This window comes from Esox lucius, chromosome 18 (assembly GCF_011004845.1).
Source record: "Esox lucius isolate fEsoLuc1 chromosome 18, fEsoLuc1.pri, whole genome shotgun sequence".
Taxonomy (NCBI): Eukaryota; Metazoa; Chordata; class Actinopteri; order Esociformes; family Esocidae; genus Esox; species Esox lucius.
Genome location: NC_047586.1, coordinates 7,724,247 through 7,741,220, shown reverse-complemented (window position 1 = coordinate 7,741,220; position 16,974 = coordinate 7,724,247). Strand labels below are relative to the sequence as shown.

Below are 16,974 nucleotides of genomic sequence, written 5' to 3'. Positions count from 1 at the left end.
TGTACGGTGAAATTCTTGTGACATGGCACACAACATCTACGTAGAAAGAATTATATATATATATAAAGCAAAAAATTTAGCAATAATATACATAACAATGTAATATTAGCAGCAATTCTAAAGAGAGTAGAATGGGGAATATGAACAATATGGGTAGAAGTACTGAAAATTATTCATTTAATATGAGTGTAATATGCCTATGAATGGTACATACAAAATAATATTCTAATGTACATTGAATGTACATGGAAAGACATCAGATCATCTGGAATGTTAATGTGTGATCAGTGTGATCATAGATCAGTGTTACTGGTTGAGGAGCCTTATGAGGGGAAGAAACTGTTTGTGAGTCTGGAAGTGCATGCCCCGATGCTCCGGTAGCATCTACCCGACGGCAGCAGTGTGAACAGATCATAGCCTGGGTGGCTGTAGTCTTTGATGATGTTCCGTGTTTTCCTAAGGCATCATGTATGGTAGATGCCTTGCACGGAGGGAAGGTGGCAGCCGATGATGTGCTCCGCAGACTTCACCCTCTGGACGGACTTGCGATCCGCAGGGAACAGCTGCCGTACGAAGAAGTAATGTAGACTGAGAGGATGCTCTCAATGGTGCACCTGTAGAAGTTGGTGAGAGTTTTTACAGACATGCCAAACTTGAGTCTCCTGAGAAGTATAGTCGTCTTTGGGCAGTTTTCACTGCCGAGTTCGCTTGCCTGGATTAAGTGAGGTAATCTATTTATGCAGATGCAACACAACAGGCACAAAACATACTTGGCAGCAACTGAAGATATAAAAATATACTTAAAATAGGAAAATTATAATATTAGTTCAAGCATTTGTGATGTTTTTCAGGCTCCCTTACCTAATTAAACACCTTTCAGTGGTTACATTCAATGTGTTATATTTAATATATTTTATATTTAGGCCTATATTTAAGTAGTAAGTGACATTTTCTAAGCAAATAAAGTACAATTCTCAGAAGAAGGACTTTTGAATACAAAATTGTACAGTAAACGTTTCAGTGCAAGACTCCCATCTCTAACAGCCCGACAGACGATTGCCCTGAAAATATGATCAGCGTCACTGATGTTATACAGAGAACTGCAACACAAAGAATTTGTTCCGAACTGAGAGCAGGTCCACGATGTGTCATATGAACGATATGAGGACCTTGTATCGTAGTAACTGACTCAGAGAAACGCTGAACTGTCTCTTTGAAACCGTAAACCCAGAGATTCTATCAACTCTGAGTCAACTAAGTTTTCACTAAACCCGCTTTCTGAAATACCCACTTGATGTAGCAAAATGATTGTCAATCGCCAATTATTACTTCAACAACACTGATTGTAACAGCAATCCGGATAGGCGAGTTAGCTGGGTTTGACAACACAACAAATAGGGTATACATTAATACATACATTTACTTTTCCTAGCATGTTATTGTAATTGGGTTTCAGGTTAGGAAATTATAGGGACGGTTTAAGGGCATGAGCGTGTTTGCTCTCCATACGTCAGCTCAGCAGATGGCAAGACATGACTCAATATTGCCATCTGCTGGCCGTTGTGATACAGTGGGCTGAAAGCAGTGTAAAGTGTCATTACATAATAGGTTGGTGGTTTATTTTTAATGTGGTGCACCTTTTTTATCCTCAATCTTTACAATCAATAAAGTCACTTGAGTAATAGTTTTAGGTTGTGAGCATGAGGGTTCCTCACAAGAGGATCCTGGTTATTTACAAGGGAGGTCACAATGGCTGGGCTTCCCATTCATTAGCCCAGGTATGTCACCTGAACTTGGGTTCCGGTTCTTTAACCCAGGGACATCACCTGGACTTGGGTTCCGGTTCTTCAACCCAGGGACGTCACCTGGACTGGGCTTCCGGGGTTTAAGCCCAGGAACGTCATTAGGAAAGGGCTTCCGGGGCTTTAGCTCAGGGACCTCATCGGGACAGGCCTTCCGGAGCTTTAGCCCTGATGGATTTTAGGTTAGCCCTGCTGCTTAGTTCAGAGACATGATTAGGCCCATGGCAAAGTGACCGTCATCCGTCCATTACGAACAAATGTAAAGCAATCCAGTTGTTAAGTCCACTAGATGACAAGTTTAGCAACATTTTGATTGGGACAGCACAACTGCACTGTTGAGACAAGCATGGAGTCTTGATAATCTGACTTTGATTTATCTTGGATCCACTTAATCACCCCAGCAAGCAGACTGGAGAGGCCCCAAGATAAAAAAAAAAAAAGTGACATCTTTGAGTGGGATGTTTCGGGTCTCAGGTTAGTAACAAGTGGTATGGAGGAAAAAGTGTAAAGGGATCTAATCAGTTAAGGATAGATAATTGGACATGATGCATTCAACAGATGCTCATCCAAATCTTTGTTACGTTTGTCCTGGCTTTCAAAATATAAAACTGACTACATGGTGCATAAACTCAGTCGTAGTTCCAGGTTAAGTACTCAAATCTGGAAAATATTACCACTGACAGAAAATTACTTGATATAGCGTCAACACTGACTAATGAAACATACCAGAAGATTCACCTAAAAACTACAATGTGTGGTGCGATGAGACTAACTGGCTTTGTGCACCATCTTAGTATTTTCAATTAAGGGACATACAACATTGGGGGTAGACAATATTTTAATGTAAATTTAGTTATGAAAAGCATCATACATTTTAAAACATTTCTCAAATGGCAAAGGTGGGAGTATTTTCTAAAAGGTGGATACAAATTTAGTCACTGGACTAAAATAAACCTTTGAACATTTTTTGCAACAAAATCCATCAGTCTTTGGTACAGTAATACAATTCCATTGGGTGTGACAGAGTTACAGGAAGTAGCAGCTGCCTGGCTCCAGAGGTTAGGGATCAATGGCGTGACATTACATATCAATAAAGATCAACATGTCATTCTAACTGTTGAAAATCTCTCTTGTAGTAAACATCATTCTCAGTGCTTTAGAGTAAACAACTAGCACTAGTTACCCAGGGACAAATGTCTTGTAAGGAAAAAATACAAACCAGTAAAAAAAAATAAAAGAGAAAAAATAAGAAATGCATCAGTGCTAGAGTTTTGCAAGAGCACCCATTCAGTGCTGAATGTCTGTTTCCTGCAGCTGTTTCCGAGACATTATTCGCACGGAGTCTTTCACATTGTCACCCCATCTACCCCAGACTGTCACGGACACCGGGATTGAGGTCATACTCTTCCTGACCTTCCTAGTAGAGTTTCATGAAGATCGTGGGTCCTTTCTGCAGTGCATTTCAGGCTGGGTGGAGGTTCACAGAACCCCAGAACTTCACAACTCTAGGTTTGACTGTCACTATGCGGACCCGTGTTGGTTTTCAGTCTTGTGCAAATTTGTAAGAATCTTTCTTACATTTAATGCGCCCCAATGGGCAATGCAGCCCAGTGTTAGAACACAAGTAGACCAGTTCTCTGTGAATCTATTTTTTAGGCTTCAGTAACAAAACTATACTTTCTGTTAAAATAACATGAAAAATATACACTTATATTACATGTTTACATTATATACATTTACACAAGTTCATAAAAAAAGAAATCCTAAAAACACGAGGCCGCTTGCTCAAAACTGAAATTGTATTACAGATCAAAAAGTGTCACATTCGGTTGCTGTTCATTGCCAGTTCTTTCAGAATGATTTAGTGCCAAATTGTCATTGGTCAGATAAAGGGTTGTTTTGAAATGTTCCATCCACTTTGATCACGGTTTATCTTGTACCTTCAGCAGTGACTTCAAATGAAAAGTCATTTGCTCCCGGCTGTGGTCGGAAGGCTGGGGGGCAGTTTCGCCAACCCAATGACTAGGTGGTTTAGGCAGGACACTTGGAGATGGGGGCTCGCTGAATTTAGCACCGGCATAGATTTTCTCTCCATCTCGAAGCTCCTCCTCAGGTGCCAGCTCAGCTGAGGATACATTCACCGTCTTGACATTGTCTGCCAAGTTAAAGGGCTTCTCGCTACAGAGAAGCTGAAAGGGAGCAGAGGGGGGCTTCGGGTGGCAGCTGTTGTTTTTCTTTACAGAGGGAGCACTGCCAGATGCAATGCCATGCCTGTTCCTTTGGCTCCGGGGGTTTAAATTGTGGGCAGTTTGATCATGTCTACTGGGGTTGTGGACAGACTGGCCCCCTGGAGGAGTGGTTCTCTCCAGTCTTCCACTTTTAGACTTCAGCAGCTGGGTTGAATGAAACAGAAGAAGAAAAAGACAGGATGAGTTTTGCATGTCCTATTTACTAAGACAGTGCTGCTGTGAACAACACACACCAACAGCCTTAGCCACAGGAAGTAGAGGTGTTAAACCCCACTGCACCCTGCATGCGCCTCCAAGCGGTATACATCTGTTCAATTCAACCACCCGATCAACCCGTATCAGCCACCCCCTGCTTAAAACATCTTTCCATGGCCATGATTGTAATGTATATTCAACATCACACATATTGCTCCCTTTCCTTCAAAAATCAGCCAGGGGCGCAACTAAGAAAGTAGGGATAAAATGGTTACCAGTGTTGCGATAAAAATCCCAACATGGTAATATTAGCATTTCGTTAAAAACTAACTGAAAAACTCAATCAACATCAACCAGAGTTAGCAACGGTGATGCGGGCGTAGCAGGCAACGTGGGTTTTTATTTTTGTGTGAAAACTTGGAAGGCAGTGACAGCACTTGGGTGATTTTCAGCTTTCTAAGAGGACCAAAGTGTATTTTGTGTTTTTCCAAGAGTGTTGAGGGAAACTTATTTGAAGATGCCCACCCTGTCTGCAAAATAATAACTTTACAGCAAATGCAAAGTAAATATGCTGACATCTGACATTTTAATCTCAAACCACCAAAAGTGTTTGGTCGAGCAGCAGGGGCGGCACCAGCCGATTTTGCCGGGGCTTCAGCCCGAGATGTTTTTTTTTTAAGCCTATGTAAACCCGCGAAATCATAAGTTGTCCTATTTCGTTGCGCTTTGGCTTTGCACATACTGCATACAGCCTGTAAAAATATACCTTAAAAATAATCTAGCCATATAGGCCTACATTACTTTGCTGCCGTTTCTTCCTCCCTTTTGAATATGTAGCAGGTAGGGGAGTAAAGTAGTAGCAAAGTCAAGTGTCTGAGCGTGCGATTTAATAACGACAGACAGCGAGCGGGAAATGAAAAATGAAGCAAACAAGACTTTGGGGATTCTTTGGAAAGAAGTCAGTGGGTAAGAAATGAATTCAGTTTTTTTATCCTTTAAATCTAAAGATCATCTTCTGGCTGTCTTTCACTGTATGTCTATTTGTTAACTACTGTAGCTAGTTATTAGGCTACTAGCATCACTTGTATGTTACTAGTAGCATCTGATATAAGTTAGTATGATACTAGCAAGCAAGTGATAGAAGATTGCTCAATCAAATATAAAATAATGTGATCATCATCATCAATCATTAAACAGTGTGTAAATCAAAAGTAAAAAAAAAACGCTTAATATTACCAAATGAAATGAAGGGTAAGTTAACCCACAAATAGCCTAACAACTGTCTGTGAAGGTTTGGACTTTGGACTCGATCTACTCCATCTGTGTTTTTTATTATTATTCTGAATCCGTTCTGAATCTGATCAAGGTGTAGTCTTTAACTTTTTTTGTTTAAAATGTTGCCTTTCTTTATGAAAGTTACCAACAATCAAGTGTTGATAAAAAAAATGCAACATGAAGCTAATGAAATGTTTTTAAAATTAAGGTACAGTTATATATTTTTTTTTAATGAAAATAAATCTTTTTTTTATAAAAAAATATCTACATTTAAACATAATAGTATACTGTGCAAGTGCAAACATAATACAAAATAGTGAACTATAAGTATATTTTTATGTTGACTTGCAAGTATACTCCCTGCTGAAAAATCCAGCTAAAACCAGCCTAAGCTGATTGGCTGGTCTTAGCTGGTTTAAGCTGGAAGTAGCTGGTATATCAGGTTGGTTTTAGGGGGCTTTTGAACATTTTTTTAGCTTGTCTTAGCTGGTCAGGCTGGAAGACCAGCTAAAACCAGCTAGGCCAGGCTGGGAGACCAGCTAAAACCAGCTAGGCCAGGCTGGGAGACCAGCTAAAACCAGCTAGGCCAGGCTGGGAGACCAGCTAAAACCAGCTAGGCCAGGCTGGGAGACCATCTTAAACCAGCTAAGACCAGCCAACCAGCTTAGGCTGGTTTTAGCTGGATTTTTGAGCAGGGCTTGCAGTATAAAAGACAAAAGCAGGTGATGAGAAAGACAAAAGCAGGTGATGAGAAAGACAAAAGCAGGTGATGAGAAAGACAAAAGCAGGTGATGAGAAAGACAAAAGCAGGTGATGAGAAAGACAAAAGCAGGTGATGAGAAAGACAAAAGCAGGTGATGAGAAAGACAAAAGCAGGTGATGAGAAAGACAAAAGCAGGTGATGAGAAAGACAAAAGCAGGTGGATGAGAGAGTAATATAACAAATATAGAAGGACATACCAGATACACTATTCAACTCTTGCTGTCTATGTTGTATGTTGACTCTGTGTATGTGTATTGAGCATAATGTAAAGATGTACTGTATATTGTTATCATGCTCAGTTGAGCAATGGTTATGTTTTCCATATCCAAAACAAAGGTTATGCTCAGTTGAGCACTGAGAGGATGTTAGCCTGCCTTGAATATAATGTTAAAGATTTATTTTGACTGAAAGTAAAGTGTTACTGTAATAAAAAAAAACTCTTCGAGTGATCCCTGTATTTGCATAAAATGCTCTGGGCTAAGCCCCGGATGTCCTTTAATGCTGGAAACGCCCCTGTCGAGCAGCACCTTATTTATTTTTAAAGGAGTGTTGTTATTGTGTTTTTATTTCAATGTCAACACCTGCACATTGGATTTGTTTACAAATGGTTGTATTGTTCGTACATGCACATTGCATTACTTCGTTGCTTTCATATGCACATTTGACTTGCTTAAGGTTGTGTTCATTAAAACATGCACTAAGGAAACTTCTCATGGCTACATAGTGCCACCTTTAATGTTATTATTCAAGTTTATATGCACACAAAGTGCAAAGTACTGCTAATTTTATTTGTTGGTTTTCAATACAGAACTTTGTGAAATGATTCCAGTATGTTTATCAGTATCTTAACATTTCCAGCACATTTGAACAATAGCACAATAATAATCATTTTGGTCACTACAACCGTGATATTACATTTTAATCTCTATGACAGAGATGCCTTTACTTATTGCTGGTTTGGAATTGGATGAACATAGGAATGAACCTGGTGTATACCTCTTCAGCTTGCATGGTGGGACCGAATAGGATTTGCCAAAGTGGGGCGGGCAGGGGAATGCCATAATATGACAGTCGCAGGCAAGATCCCTCTTTCTCCATTTCCGTTTAAAGCCATGTCTCGTAGCAGTGTAATTCACAGAAAACGCAATTCCGTAAATCCACAACCGTTAAATTACAATAATCAGGTCTATCTGAGCTACCAATTTGAGGCAAGGTTAACTGTAAGTAATGTTAAAGTGTTGGCCTACTGTACCATTGTATTCCTTTAAAGGGCAATCATTAATATTGAGTCGCTGAACTAATTTCACTGAAGATTCTGTAATGTATACAAATTAAATAAAACATTAGCAACATTTTCCTGTTTTGACTACTGAGCCATCAACAGTACTATTGAACTGTGAAGAAAAGAAACCCTCAACATTACTGAAGTGACCTGAAGTGAGTTAACTGATGTTGTTCCCTTGCCAGTTTCAACTGAAGACCAACTAATCAGAACGGGGGCACACTGAACTCAATGCAGGTGTACTTCAAGTCTAAGGCTGGATCTGTTCATACAAATCATTGACATGTAAAACCAGTGAGTACATCATTTGAGTATAGGGGCGTGGGATCAACATTTCGTAAAGGCGAATAAATGTGCGGGTACAATGGAAGGTAGGATTCATTCGAATTTTCGACTCGTCGCATAATAATTCGTTTGGCAGATTTTGAGAAATACAGTACTATTTTACTAGGACTAAGACACTTCCACGTGTAGGCTACACTACAGAATAACAAAAAATGTACTAAAGTATCCACAATACCTCTTTCTTTGTCCCCTGTTTGAGATGGTGAAGGGTCAACACGGTCTGGGCCCGGTTGGTCGCAAGTTCGGCACTTGGCACAGGGGGCTTCGAGGCTGCGACATTGTTGTTGTTTATGTCTGCAAGGCGCGAGGGGTTATTTCTCAGCTGTTTTTGGTGCGGTTGCTGGTGGTGTGTCCGTTGCAACCCAGAGGTTGAGGAACGGAGTTGTCGTCCACCTTTCTTCAACAGTACATGTCTTGTTTTACTTAGGGTGGCTCCGACGTGGTGAGAAGTTAACATTGACGGGTTATTGTTTTCAACGTTGTCCAGATTTGGTTCGATATGATTACTTAATGAATCGCCCAACATGATTCAAAGTACCTAGAAGGGGTTGCGGGAGGAAACATCAACGATATCTAATTGTTTTTTCTCCTCGACGTCGGTCCAGTCAACTGGCTAACTACGTTAGTTCCTATCACTAATTATCAACTGCTAGCTAACGTTAGCTACCTAACGCGTCGACGTTCGCCTTGAATCTATTTGTACGTAGATAAATTGTAAAGTCTGGAGCGGAAGTCTGTCCAAAATCGTTGATACAGATAGAACGCAGTGGATTTTCGATAACTTGAAGAATAGTTCAACGATGTTGACGGTGTAATCTTTTAACTTTAAGCGCAATTTCCGAAGTCTATGCTGTCACGATGGCGCAGAAATGAAGCGTTGTGCAGTCGACATAATGGCGCAGGGTAACTTCCTGGTTGTATTTATGGGAATCAGAAATACGCCCACCTACAGTATTTCGAAATCAAATTAATCAATATGACTTTAACGTAGCGAAGCACATTAATAGCTCATAGTAGTTGCAAATATAATAACAATGTTATTGCATTGCATATAACAACGCATGTGTTTATTGTTTTTCGCGGGCTCCGACAAGCAGTTAGTTGATGGGTTTGTGAAGCAGGAAATGGCAGATGACAAAATGACGTCATGTTTGATCATTGTTGGGACTTTCCGACGTTGCGTCTTCAAAACTTGCGAGTGTCTTGGCCTGAGGGGTTTGGTCTGTGTGTTTTGCCTATCTGTCTGTTTGTCTGTTGGTGTATTATAGCTAAAATTATATTTTTTACATGGGGATTTTTTTATTTTCTTAATGTTTTTTGTCATGTCAGTCAGACAGACAGCCATCACTGTTAGTATTCAGGTCATACTGATGCTGGTCATACAAGCGGTTGCCCAGCTCTTGTAGGGATAAATTTGGCACTTTCAAGACTACTGGGAACATTGAAAATTGTGAAGTGATAATTATGTTAGTACATCTTTTTGAGCATTAAAAACAATTGGAGCTTAGAAATCTCAGATCTCTAACTTTGGTGCGGCCAAGAGAACTGGGAGCCTGTCATGGCTACTGTGAGATTGAGGAACTTCGAATGTAGAAACTTTTAATGTAGTCATTATATTGCCATAGGAAGGATAACAGTAAGTCGAACAGTGTGGACCACAAAAGTATTGAAAACACAGTTCCCACATTCCACGTTGACTTGAATGATGCAATGGTTTGGTTGGATCCACTGCATCAAATCTGCTAGGCAACAGCTGCTCTCTGTGTTGCTAGGGGAAATAGTGCAGACCCTCTAGCATGTGGTTGGTTCTCCCGATCAACATTTTTCTCTGTCTTTACACACTCACAGACACGTTTGTCTTATGTCCTTCATCTTTTCCTTGTGGGGATCCCTTTAACTGTGGAGTCGTCTGGTGCTGACATTAACAATGCATCTGATTTGCTCTCATACATTATATACCCTTATTTTCCTAAATTAAGACAATAATATACATGATTCGTCCTCTGAATGTGTATCTGCTTCATGGGAATGTGGACCACCACACTATTGCACTATAAGTCAGAGATACAGTGCTTTCAAAAAGTATTCAGACCCCTTCACTTTCCCCCATTTTCTCATGTTACAGCCTTACTCTAAAATTGATTAGTTTTTCCCACCTCATCAATCTACAGTCTATAACTCATAATGACCAAGTAAAAATAGGTTATTAGAAATGTTTGCAAATGTATAAAAAAAATAAAAACAGAAATATCATGTTTAAATTAGTATTTTGAATTCAATTTTCTTTCTGTCCTCTCTCCGTTTATCTTTCCCTCAATCCTGACTAGTCCCTCAGTCCCTGCCGCTGAAAAACCTCATGACAGGATTGTTCTGTCACCACCATGCTTCACGGTGTGGGTGGTATTGGTCAGGTGATTAGCAGAGCCAATTTCCTCCAGATGTGATGCTTGGTATTCAGCTCAGTGGGCTGTCACCTAGCACAGATATATGCATTGTTAATTAAGGGGGCTTACACATCTAAAAGATAGAACCAGAACCCGTTACTGGTCACAAGTGAGATTGCTTTGGTTTAAACATTCCGCAAAGTAACTATTGCTTACAGTTAAAGTATAGCTTAACCAGTCCAGGACAAAGGCACAGTGAGTGAATAAGTTCACAGCTAAACCAACCTCCTCTTTCAAATGTTGTTTTGGATCATTCTCCATGTAAACCTCCAACCCTGTAGGGAGTGAATTACCCGTTCTATTAATTAACATCTGTGTCTGGGATGTTTCTTGCAAATAGATGAGTGCTTGCAAATAAAAAAAAAAAATGAAATTCGGATGAAGCAAATTGATTACAAGTATTTCATTTGGATTAAATGCTTCTTAAAGTGTGTAAGAGACTTGTTAAACAAAACCCAGGTGGTACTCAGTAGTTACAGTGTTAAGACGATTAATTAACTAATAATTATAGTGATTAAAACAAACACATTACCCAACACTGGTTTTGTCTTACTGCCAAGGGCCACCTTGTTCAGTGTTGTGCCCGGCTGGCCTCTTGCGTGATTGTATGTCATACAGTGACATGCTGGAAAGGAATGAGGTATGACATGAGGGTCCTCTGTCGTTAAGGCCCGTTGAAAAGAGGACCTGAATCACTGTGTAGAGTGCGGTGAATATACCACCAGGAAGACAAGCCCTCTTTGGCCCTGAAAGATGTGATTGATTGAGCTTGGGCACGAAATGATAAAGCGTAGCCTACCCCATATTGTTCCCTTTGTCAAAGAACCAGTTTTACCGATCCTAACCTATCCCATTACACACCCGCTCTGCAGGCAATTACTCAAAATACATTGGGTTCTTAACCATATAAATATTTTTAAGGAAACAATCTTCATTCAATTTCATTATATGCAGAATGTACTTCCAAAAGTAGATTTAAATGTATAAAAAGTACTGATCAGAATACGAAAATTATTTGCTGGCAAAATTACAAAAACATCATGCGATCAGCTGACCGGAGCAATACATTAATGGACATTTCAACCTTTAGAAAACATGTTGTTAGACGCATTTTGTGATGACAGGCCTGTGATAGAAACACCTACACCAAGACACCCGTATTTTTTCAGGTGTCTAAAAGCATCATTTGACTATAGGTGTGTCATATTCTGTTGAAGTTGAGAAAAAACGATATTTAAGTATTGACCTATTATGCTTTCACTAACCCATCGCTCACTTTTTTTTCTGCTGCTTAAACTACTTTCTATTGTAACTCTAGAGCAGCGGTGGGCAATATTTTTCACTGGGAGGCAACACAAAAAAATGCAGGAGAGCATCGTGGGCCAGATTACTTTTTTAACCAACATGCCTAAAAAACACACAACATAGCTAACTCTGCTAACTTGCATATTATATTTATGCGTATTTATTTTCCATGCAACACTGTTTTCATAATTGAACTTAATTTACTTTAACAATGTTATTTTTTTTTGTATTACTTTCTGTTAACAACTGTTGTTATGGCAGGCAAAGGCCTAATTTTTTTTATTTATTACTCAAAAGAAATGTTGCAACACATATTTGCCTTAAAACTTAACTTTCAACTCAACAGAGTAAGCTACATTACATAAGGTATAGTGTATAACAGTTATATATGTATAATAGTTATTAGGGCAGACATAAATCTATGAAATCACTTCTGAAGATTTTCACTCAAAGCAAATGTTGGTATAACTTAATACAGTATAGAATGATTTTTTTTTTTTAAGCCTATGTAAACCCGCGAAATCATAAGTTGTCCTATTTCGTTGCGCTTTGGCTTTGCACGTACTGCATACAGCCTGTAAAAATATACCTTAAAAATAATCTAGCCATATAGGCCTACATTACTTTGCTGCCGTTTCTTCCTCCCTTTTGAATATGTAGCAGGTAGGGGAGTAAAGTAATAGCTAGTTATTAGGCTACTAGCATCACTTGTATGTTACTAGTAGCATCTGATATAAGTTAGTATGATACTAGCAAGCAAGTGATAGAAGATTGCTCAATCAAATATAAAATAATGTGATCATCATCATCAATCATTAAACAGTGTGTAAATCAAAAGTAAAAAAAAAACGCTTAATATTACCAAATGAAATGAAGGGTAAGTTAACCCACAAATAGCCTATAACAACTGTCTGTGAAGGTTTGGACTTTGGACTCGATCTACTCCATCTGTGTTTTTTATTATTATTCTGAATCCGTTCTGAATCTGATCAAGGTGTAGTCTTTAACTTTTTTTGTTTAAAATGTTGCCTTTCTTTATGAAAGTTACCAACAATCAAGTGTTGATAAAAAAAAATGCAACATGAAGCTAATGAAATGTTTTTAAAATTAAGGTACAGTTATATATTTTTTTTAATGAAAATAAATCTTTTTTTTTATAAAAAAATATCTACATTTAAACATAATAGTATACTGTGCAAGTGCAAACATAATACAAAATAGTGAACTATAAGTATATTTTTATGTTGACTTGCAAGTATACTCCCTGCTGAAAAATCCAGCTAAAACCAGCCTAAGCTGATTGGCTGGTCTTAGCTGGTTTAAGCTGGAAGTAGCTGGTATATCAGGTTGGTTTTAGGGGGCTTTTGAACATTTTTTTAGCTTGTCTTAGCTGGTCAGGCTGGAAGACCAGCTAAAACCAGCTAGGCCAGGCTGGAAGACCAGCTAAAACCAGCTAGGCAAGGCTGGGAGACCATCTTAAACCAGCTAAGACCAGCCAACCAGCTTAGGCTGGTTTTAGCTGGATTTTTGAGCAGGGCTTGCAGTATACAAGACAAAAGCAAGTGGTGAGAAAGACAAAAGTAGGTGATGAGAGACAAAAGCAAGTGATGTGAAAGACAAAAGCAAGTGATGTGAAAGACAAAAGCAAGTGATGTGAAAGACAAAAGCAGGTGATGTGAAAGACAAAAGCAAGTGATGTGAAAGACTACAACAGGTGATGTGAAAGACTACAGCAGGTGATGTGAAAGACAAAAGCAAGTGATGAGAAAGACAAAAGCAGGTGGATGAGAGAGTAATATAACAAATATAGAAGGACATACCAGATAGACAGCAAGAGTTGAATAGTGTATGTTGTATGTTGACTCTGTGTATGTGTATTGAGCATAATGTAAAGATGTACTGTATATTGTTATCATGCTCAGTTGAGCAATGGTTATGTTTTCCATATCCAAAACAAAGGTTATGCTCAGTTGAGCACTGAGAGGATGTTAGCCTGCCTTGAATATAATGTTAAAGATTTATTTTGACTGAAAGTAAAGTGTTACTGTAATAAAAAAAAAACCTCTTCGAGTGATCCCTGTATTTGCTAAGCCCCGGATGTCCTTCAATGCTGGAAACGCCCCTGTTTTGTACTACGTGCTTTTAACAACAGCGATTCCAGCAGCCCAGACCCAAGAAATCAACTTTTAGGACTACTCACTCAATATGAACAGGAGAGCCTCGTATGGGCGTTGACAGGTGAGGTGAAGTCAGGAGTCATTTCTGTTGAAGCAGTGTGCGGTTCTGTTGAAGCAGTGTGCGGTTCTGTTGAAGAAGTGTGCGGTACTGTTGCAAGAAGTTAATCTGCATCGGGTGACAGTTTTTGTATTTCGCTGCATGCTTGCTCTGGAAGTGCCTCTGCACTTGTACTCTTTAAAAACTGTGACGTTAGCTTAAAATATTAAGCAAGTTGCTTTACCTGCGACATCTGCAAATGAATATTTTCCTGTCAATATTTTTTAAATACCCTGCTTTCGTTATCAACTTTTCTTAGGCTCATTTCCAAAGATCGCTAGCCATCAATTGCGTACAGTACGTACAAATGATAACTTCCGCGCGTGGATTGTGGTGATGGTCCCTACCTATCATAGCAACGCAAATACCTTGTTTCAACTTAAAGGTATTTTAAACAGACAGTATGATACTGCTGTACTTATTACTGGGAGTGCCACGGGACTTTTAATTTGAAAAATAAATAAATATGCAACAGTAAATAAAGTAAAGTAATATGCGGACCTCGTCAGGTAGATTTTGGATGTACAGATAGAATGACTCAACGGGCCGGATCCGGCCTGGGGCCCTTATCTTGCCCAGGTCTGCTCCAGAGGAATAATCTTTAAATCTTCGCCTTTAGTCATAATCCAGGCACTTTTTATCCTCCTGACTACTACAATTCACCGTTGGGTGGGCTCCCCGCTTGTGCCAACACACTCCTGGATTAGATATACAATAAATAACCTTACACTCGCTGCATAAGAAGTTACACTTGATGAACCGTAGGGTATTCTAGGGTTAGACTCCCACCTGGTGGTTGTTTTGGAAAAACTGAAACTAATACCATAACAGCGCGGAGCATACTGGGAAAAATGTGGAGTTCATTCATGGACATTGCGTTAGGTTCTTGAGAAACTGGGGATTAACTCGATATTTGGAAATTGAACAATTGTAACAAAAAACCGACGTTTTGATTTTTTTTTTTTTTTTACCAGTTACAGGACTAGCTGCTGCGTTACGTCCTAAACATTATAAATTTTTAGGCCCCAAATCCGCGGACTATTGGCGCACTAGAGCCCGCGGAGAAGGGTGATCTCCGAGGTAACGTCCCGTTGATGTTCGGTTGACGAACTTGCTGTGGCAAACAACATCATCGTTTTGTGAAATTACAATAGTCACTTTTTGACAGCATGTCACACACTGGTCCCCCCCCTCGATGGCGGAACTGTCCAAGAAGAGGACAACCTGTAGCAGGTGAGTGGTGAAAGCTTGTTGGGTTTTAGCTAACCAACTAGCTCCGACACTGGCTAGCACTGGAAGTGGGATGTATTCATTCCGCCAAAAAAAAAATATATGTCGCGAAACGTTTTGTCATATACAACGAAACGGGAGGGACCTACCTGACTTTCTCCAATAGAAACTCTGTTTTACCCAAGTTGTTTTTGCCTGAAACGTTTTGATTGGCGGAATGAATACACCCATGTTACGTGGGGGCACGAACTAGCTAGCGAGGTGTGCGACAACGTCAAGCCTGGAGCTGTTTCACGTTTATTTTTTGTTGTTTTGTTTGTACGAATCAGTTATATAGCTAGCCCTTTTGAAGCCATTATCAACCTAACGTTAGTTATTTACCCACTAATGTTGCTAATTGCCTGTCATAAAGCAGTGGAGTAGGCTACGTCACGTGTCAAAACAGATCAACATTAAACAGTACACTACATGTTGTCATGTCATTGACGTATTAAACAAAACCTCACAAAACTCAAAGCTAAATACTCATAAAGGGCTTTTGAAACCAGATGACATGAAATGTCACCTGCCGTCTGCTTAGTGATCTCCCCGCAACATACCTTACTACTTGTTGATTGATCTTGTTCTGTATTGTGTATTCTTGGTATTTTGATGGGACCTTTTCATAGTTTTGTGGCAACTTGCACTACAGGACTTCAGCTTTACCTGTTATAAAAATCTGACTGACTGTGTGTGCATCTGACTTGCTGTGCATGAGTGGTCCTATTTTCATGATGGCTTTTGGTGACCTGTCTGCATTCTCTATTGGTTGCGGGGTCTCAATAGGTAAATTCCTGCCCATGAAGACCATGCTGGGTCCGCAGTATGACGACAAGGTGCCAGAAGAGAACAGGTTTCATCCGAACATGTTATCCCAGTATTTAAAGAGTCTGAAGGTATTTCTATCTTTTAAATAGCTTTTGTGTCTTCAGGGAAGACAAATCAGTACTATTTCACAATTGTGGTCAAATCAACGTGTTCTGCGTGTTCTCTAGGTTAAAATGGGCTTGCTTGTAGATTTAACCAACACCAGCCGCTTCTATGACCGCAACGAGATCGAGAAAGAGGGCGTTAAATATGTGAAGCTTCAGTGCAAAGGGTACGTACAAGTGACCTGTTTACAATTTGGAATGAATTGTTCATGTTTACATGTACAAATGTTACTAAATTTGTTGAATGAATCTGATCTGAAGTGTTCTATCCTTTTTTAGCCACGGAGAGTGTCCTACTACAGAAACTACAAACATGTTCATCAGACTATGTGAGCACTTCATGGAGAAGACTCCTACTGAATTGATAGGTAAGGAATACAATACATGAACTTTTCACTGTATTCAAGCTGTACATTTCTTGTTATGTTTTTGGACCAAATATAATTTATTCACGTTTTAGCCTGCTGCTTAAATGAAATATAACGTGTTTACAGTAGTGTGAGGCCGGTTTGCCTACAGTAGTGTGTGGCCGGTTTGCCTACAGTAGTGTGTGGCCGGTTTGCCTACAGTAGTGTGTGGCCGGTTTGCCTACAGTAGTGTGTGGCCGGTTTGCCTACAGTAGTGTGTGGCCGGTTTGCCTACAGTAGTGTGTGGCCGGTTTGCCTACACTAGTGTGTGGCCGGTTTGCCTACACTAGTGTGTGGCCGGTTTGCCTACACTAGTGTGTGGCCGGTTTGCCTACACTAGTGTGTGGCCGGTTTGCCTACACTAGTGTGTGGCCGGTTTGCCTACAGTAGTGTGTGGCCGGTTTGCCTACAGTAGTGTGTGGCCGGTTTGCC

The 16,974-nt window shown here is 39.8% G+C and overlaps 2 protein-coding genes across 5 annotated transcripts in view; one reads left to right on the top strand and one right to left on the bottom strand.

Annotated features, from left to right (window-relative positions):
* Positions 1-2,622: 2,622 nt before the first annotated feature.
* Positions 2,623-9,029, bottom strand: pnrc1 (proline-rich nuclear receptor coactivator 1). Its single transcript, XM_010882818.4, has 2 exons — positions 8,087-9,029; positions 2,623-4,195 (listed from the first exon to the last, which is right to left on the bottom strand). The coding sequence occupies exons 1-2, from the start codon at positions 8,435-8,437 to the stop codon at positions 3,725-3,727; spliced, it is 822 nt and encodes a 273-aa protein (XP_010881120.1). The 5' UTR covers positions 8,438-9,029; the 3' UTR covers positions 2,623-3,724.
* Positions 4,987-16,974, top strand: part of rngtt (RNA guanylyltransferase and 5'-phosphatase) — a 110,488-nt gene continuing 98,500 nt past the window's right edge. The window contains exons 1-4 of one of the 4 annotated variants that reach the window (XM_013138632.3): positions 4,987-5,212; positions 15,990-16,099; positions 16,199-16,302; positions 16,415-16,503. In XM_013138632.3, coding sequence (XP_012994086.2) covers positions 5,167-5,212; positions 15,990-16,099; positions 16,199-16,302; positions 16,415-16,503 — 349 coding nt within the window. In that variant the 5' untranslated portion in view covers positions 4,987-5,166. Of the gene's footprint in view, positions 5,213-13,862; positions 13,899-14,350; positions 15,168-15,989; positions 16,100-16,198; positions 16,303-16,414; positions 16,504-16,974 lie in introns of those variants that run through there. The other 3 variants (XM_010882817.3, XM_020056288.3, XM_010882815.4) reach the window with 3 other exon arrangements.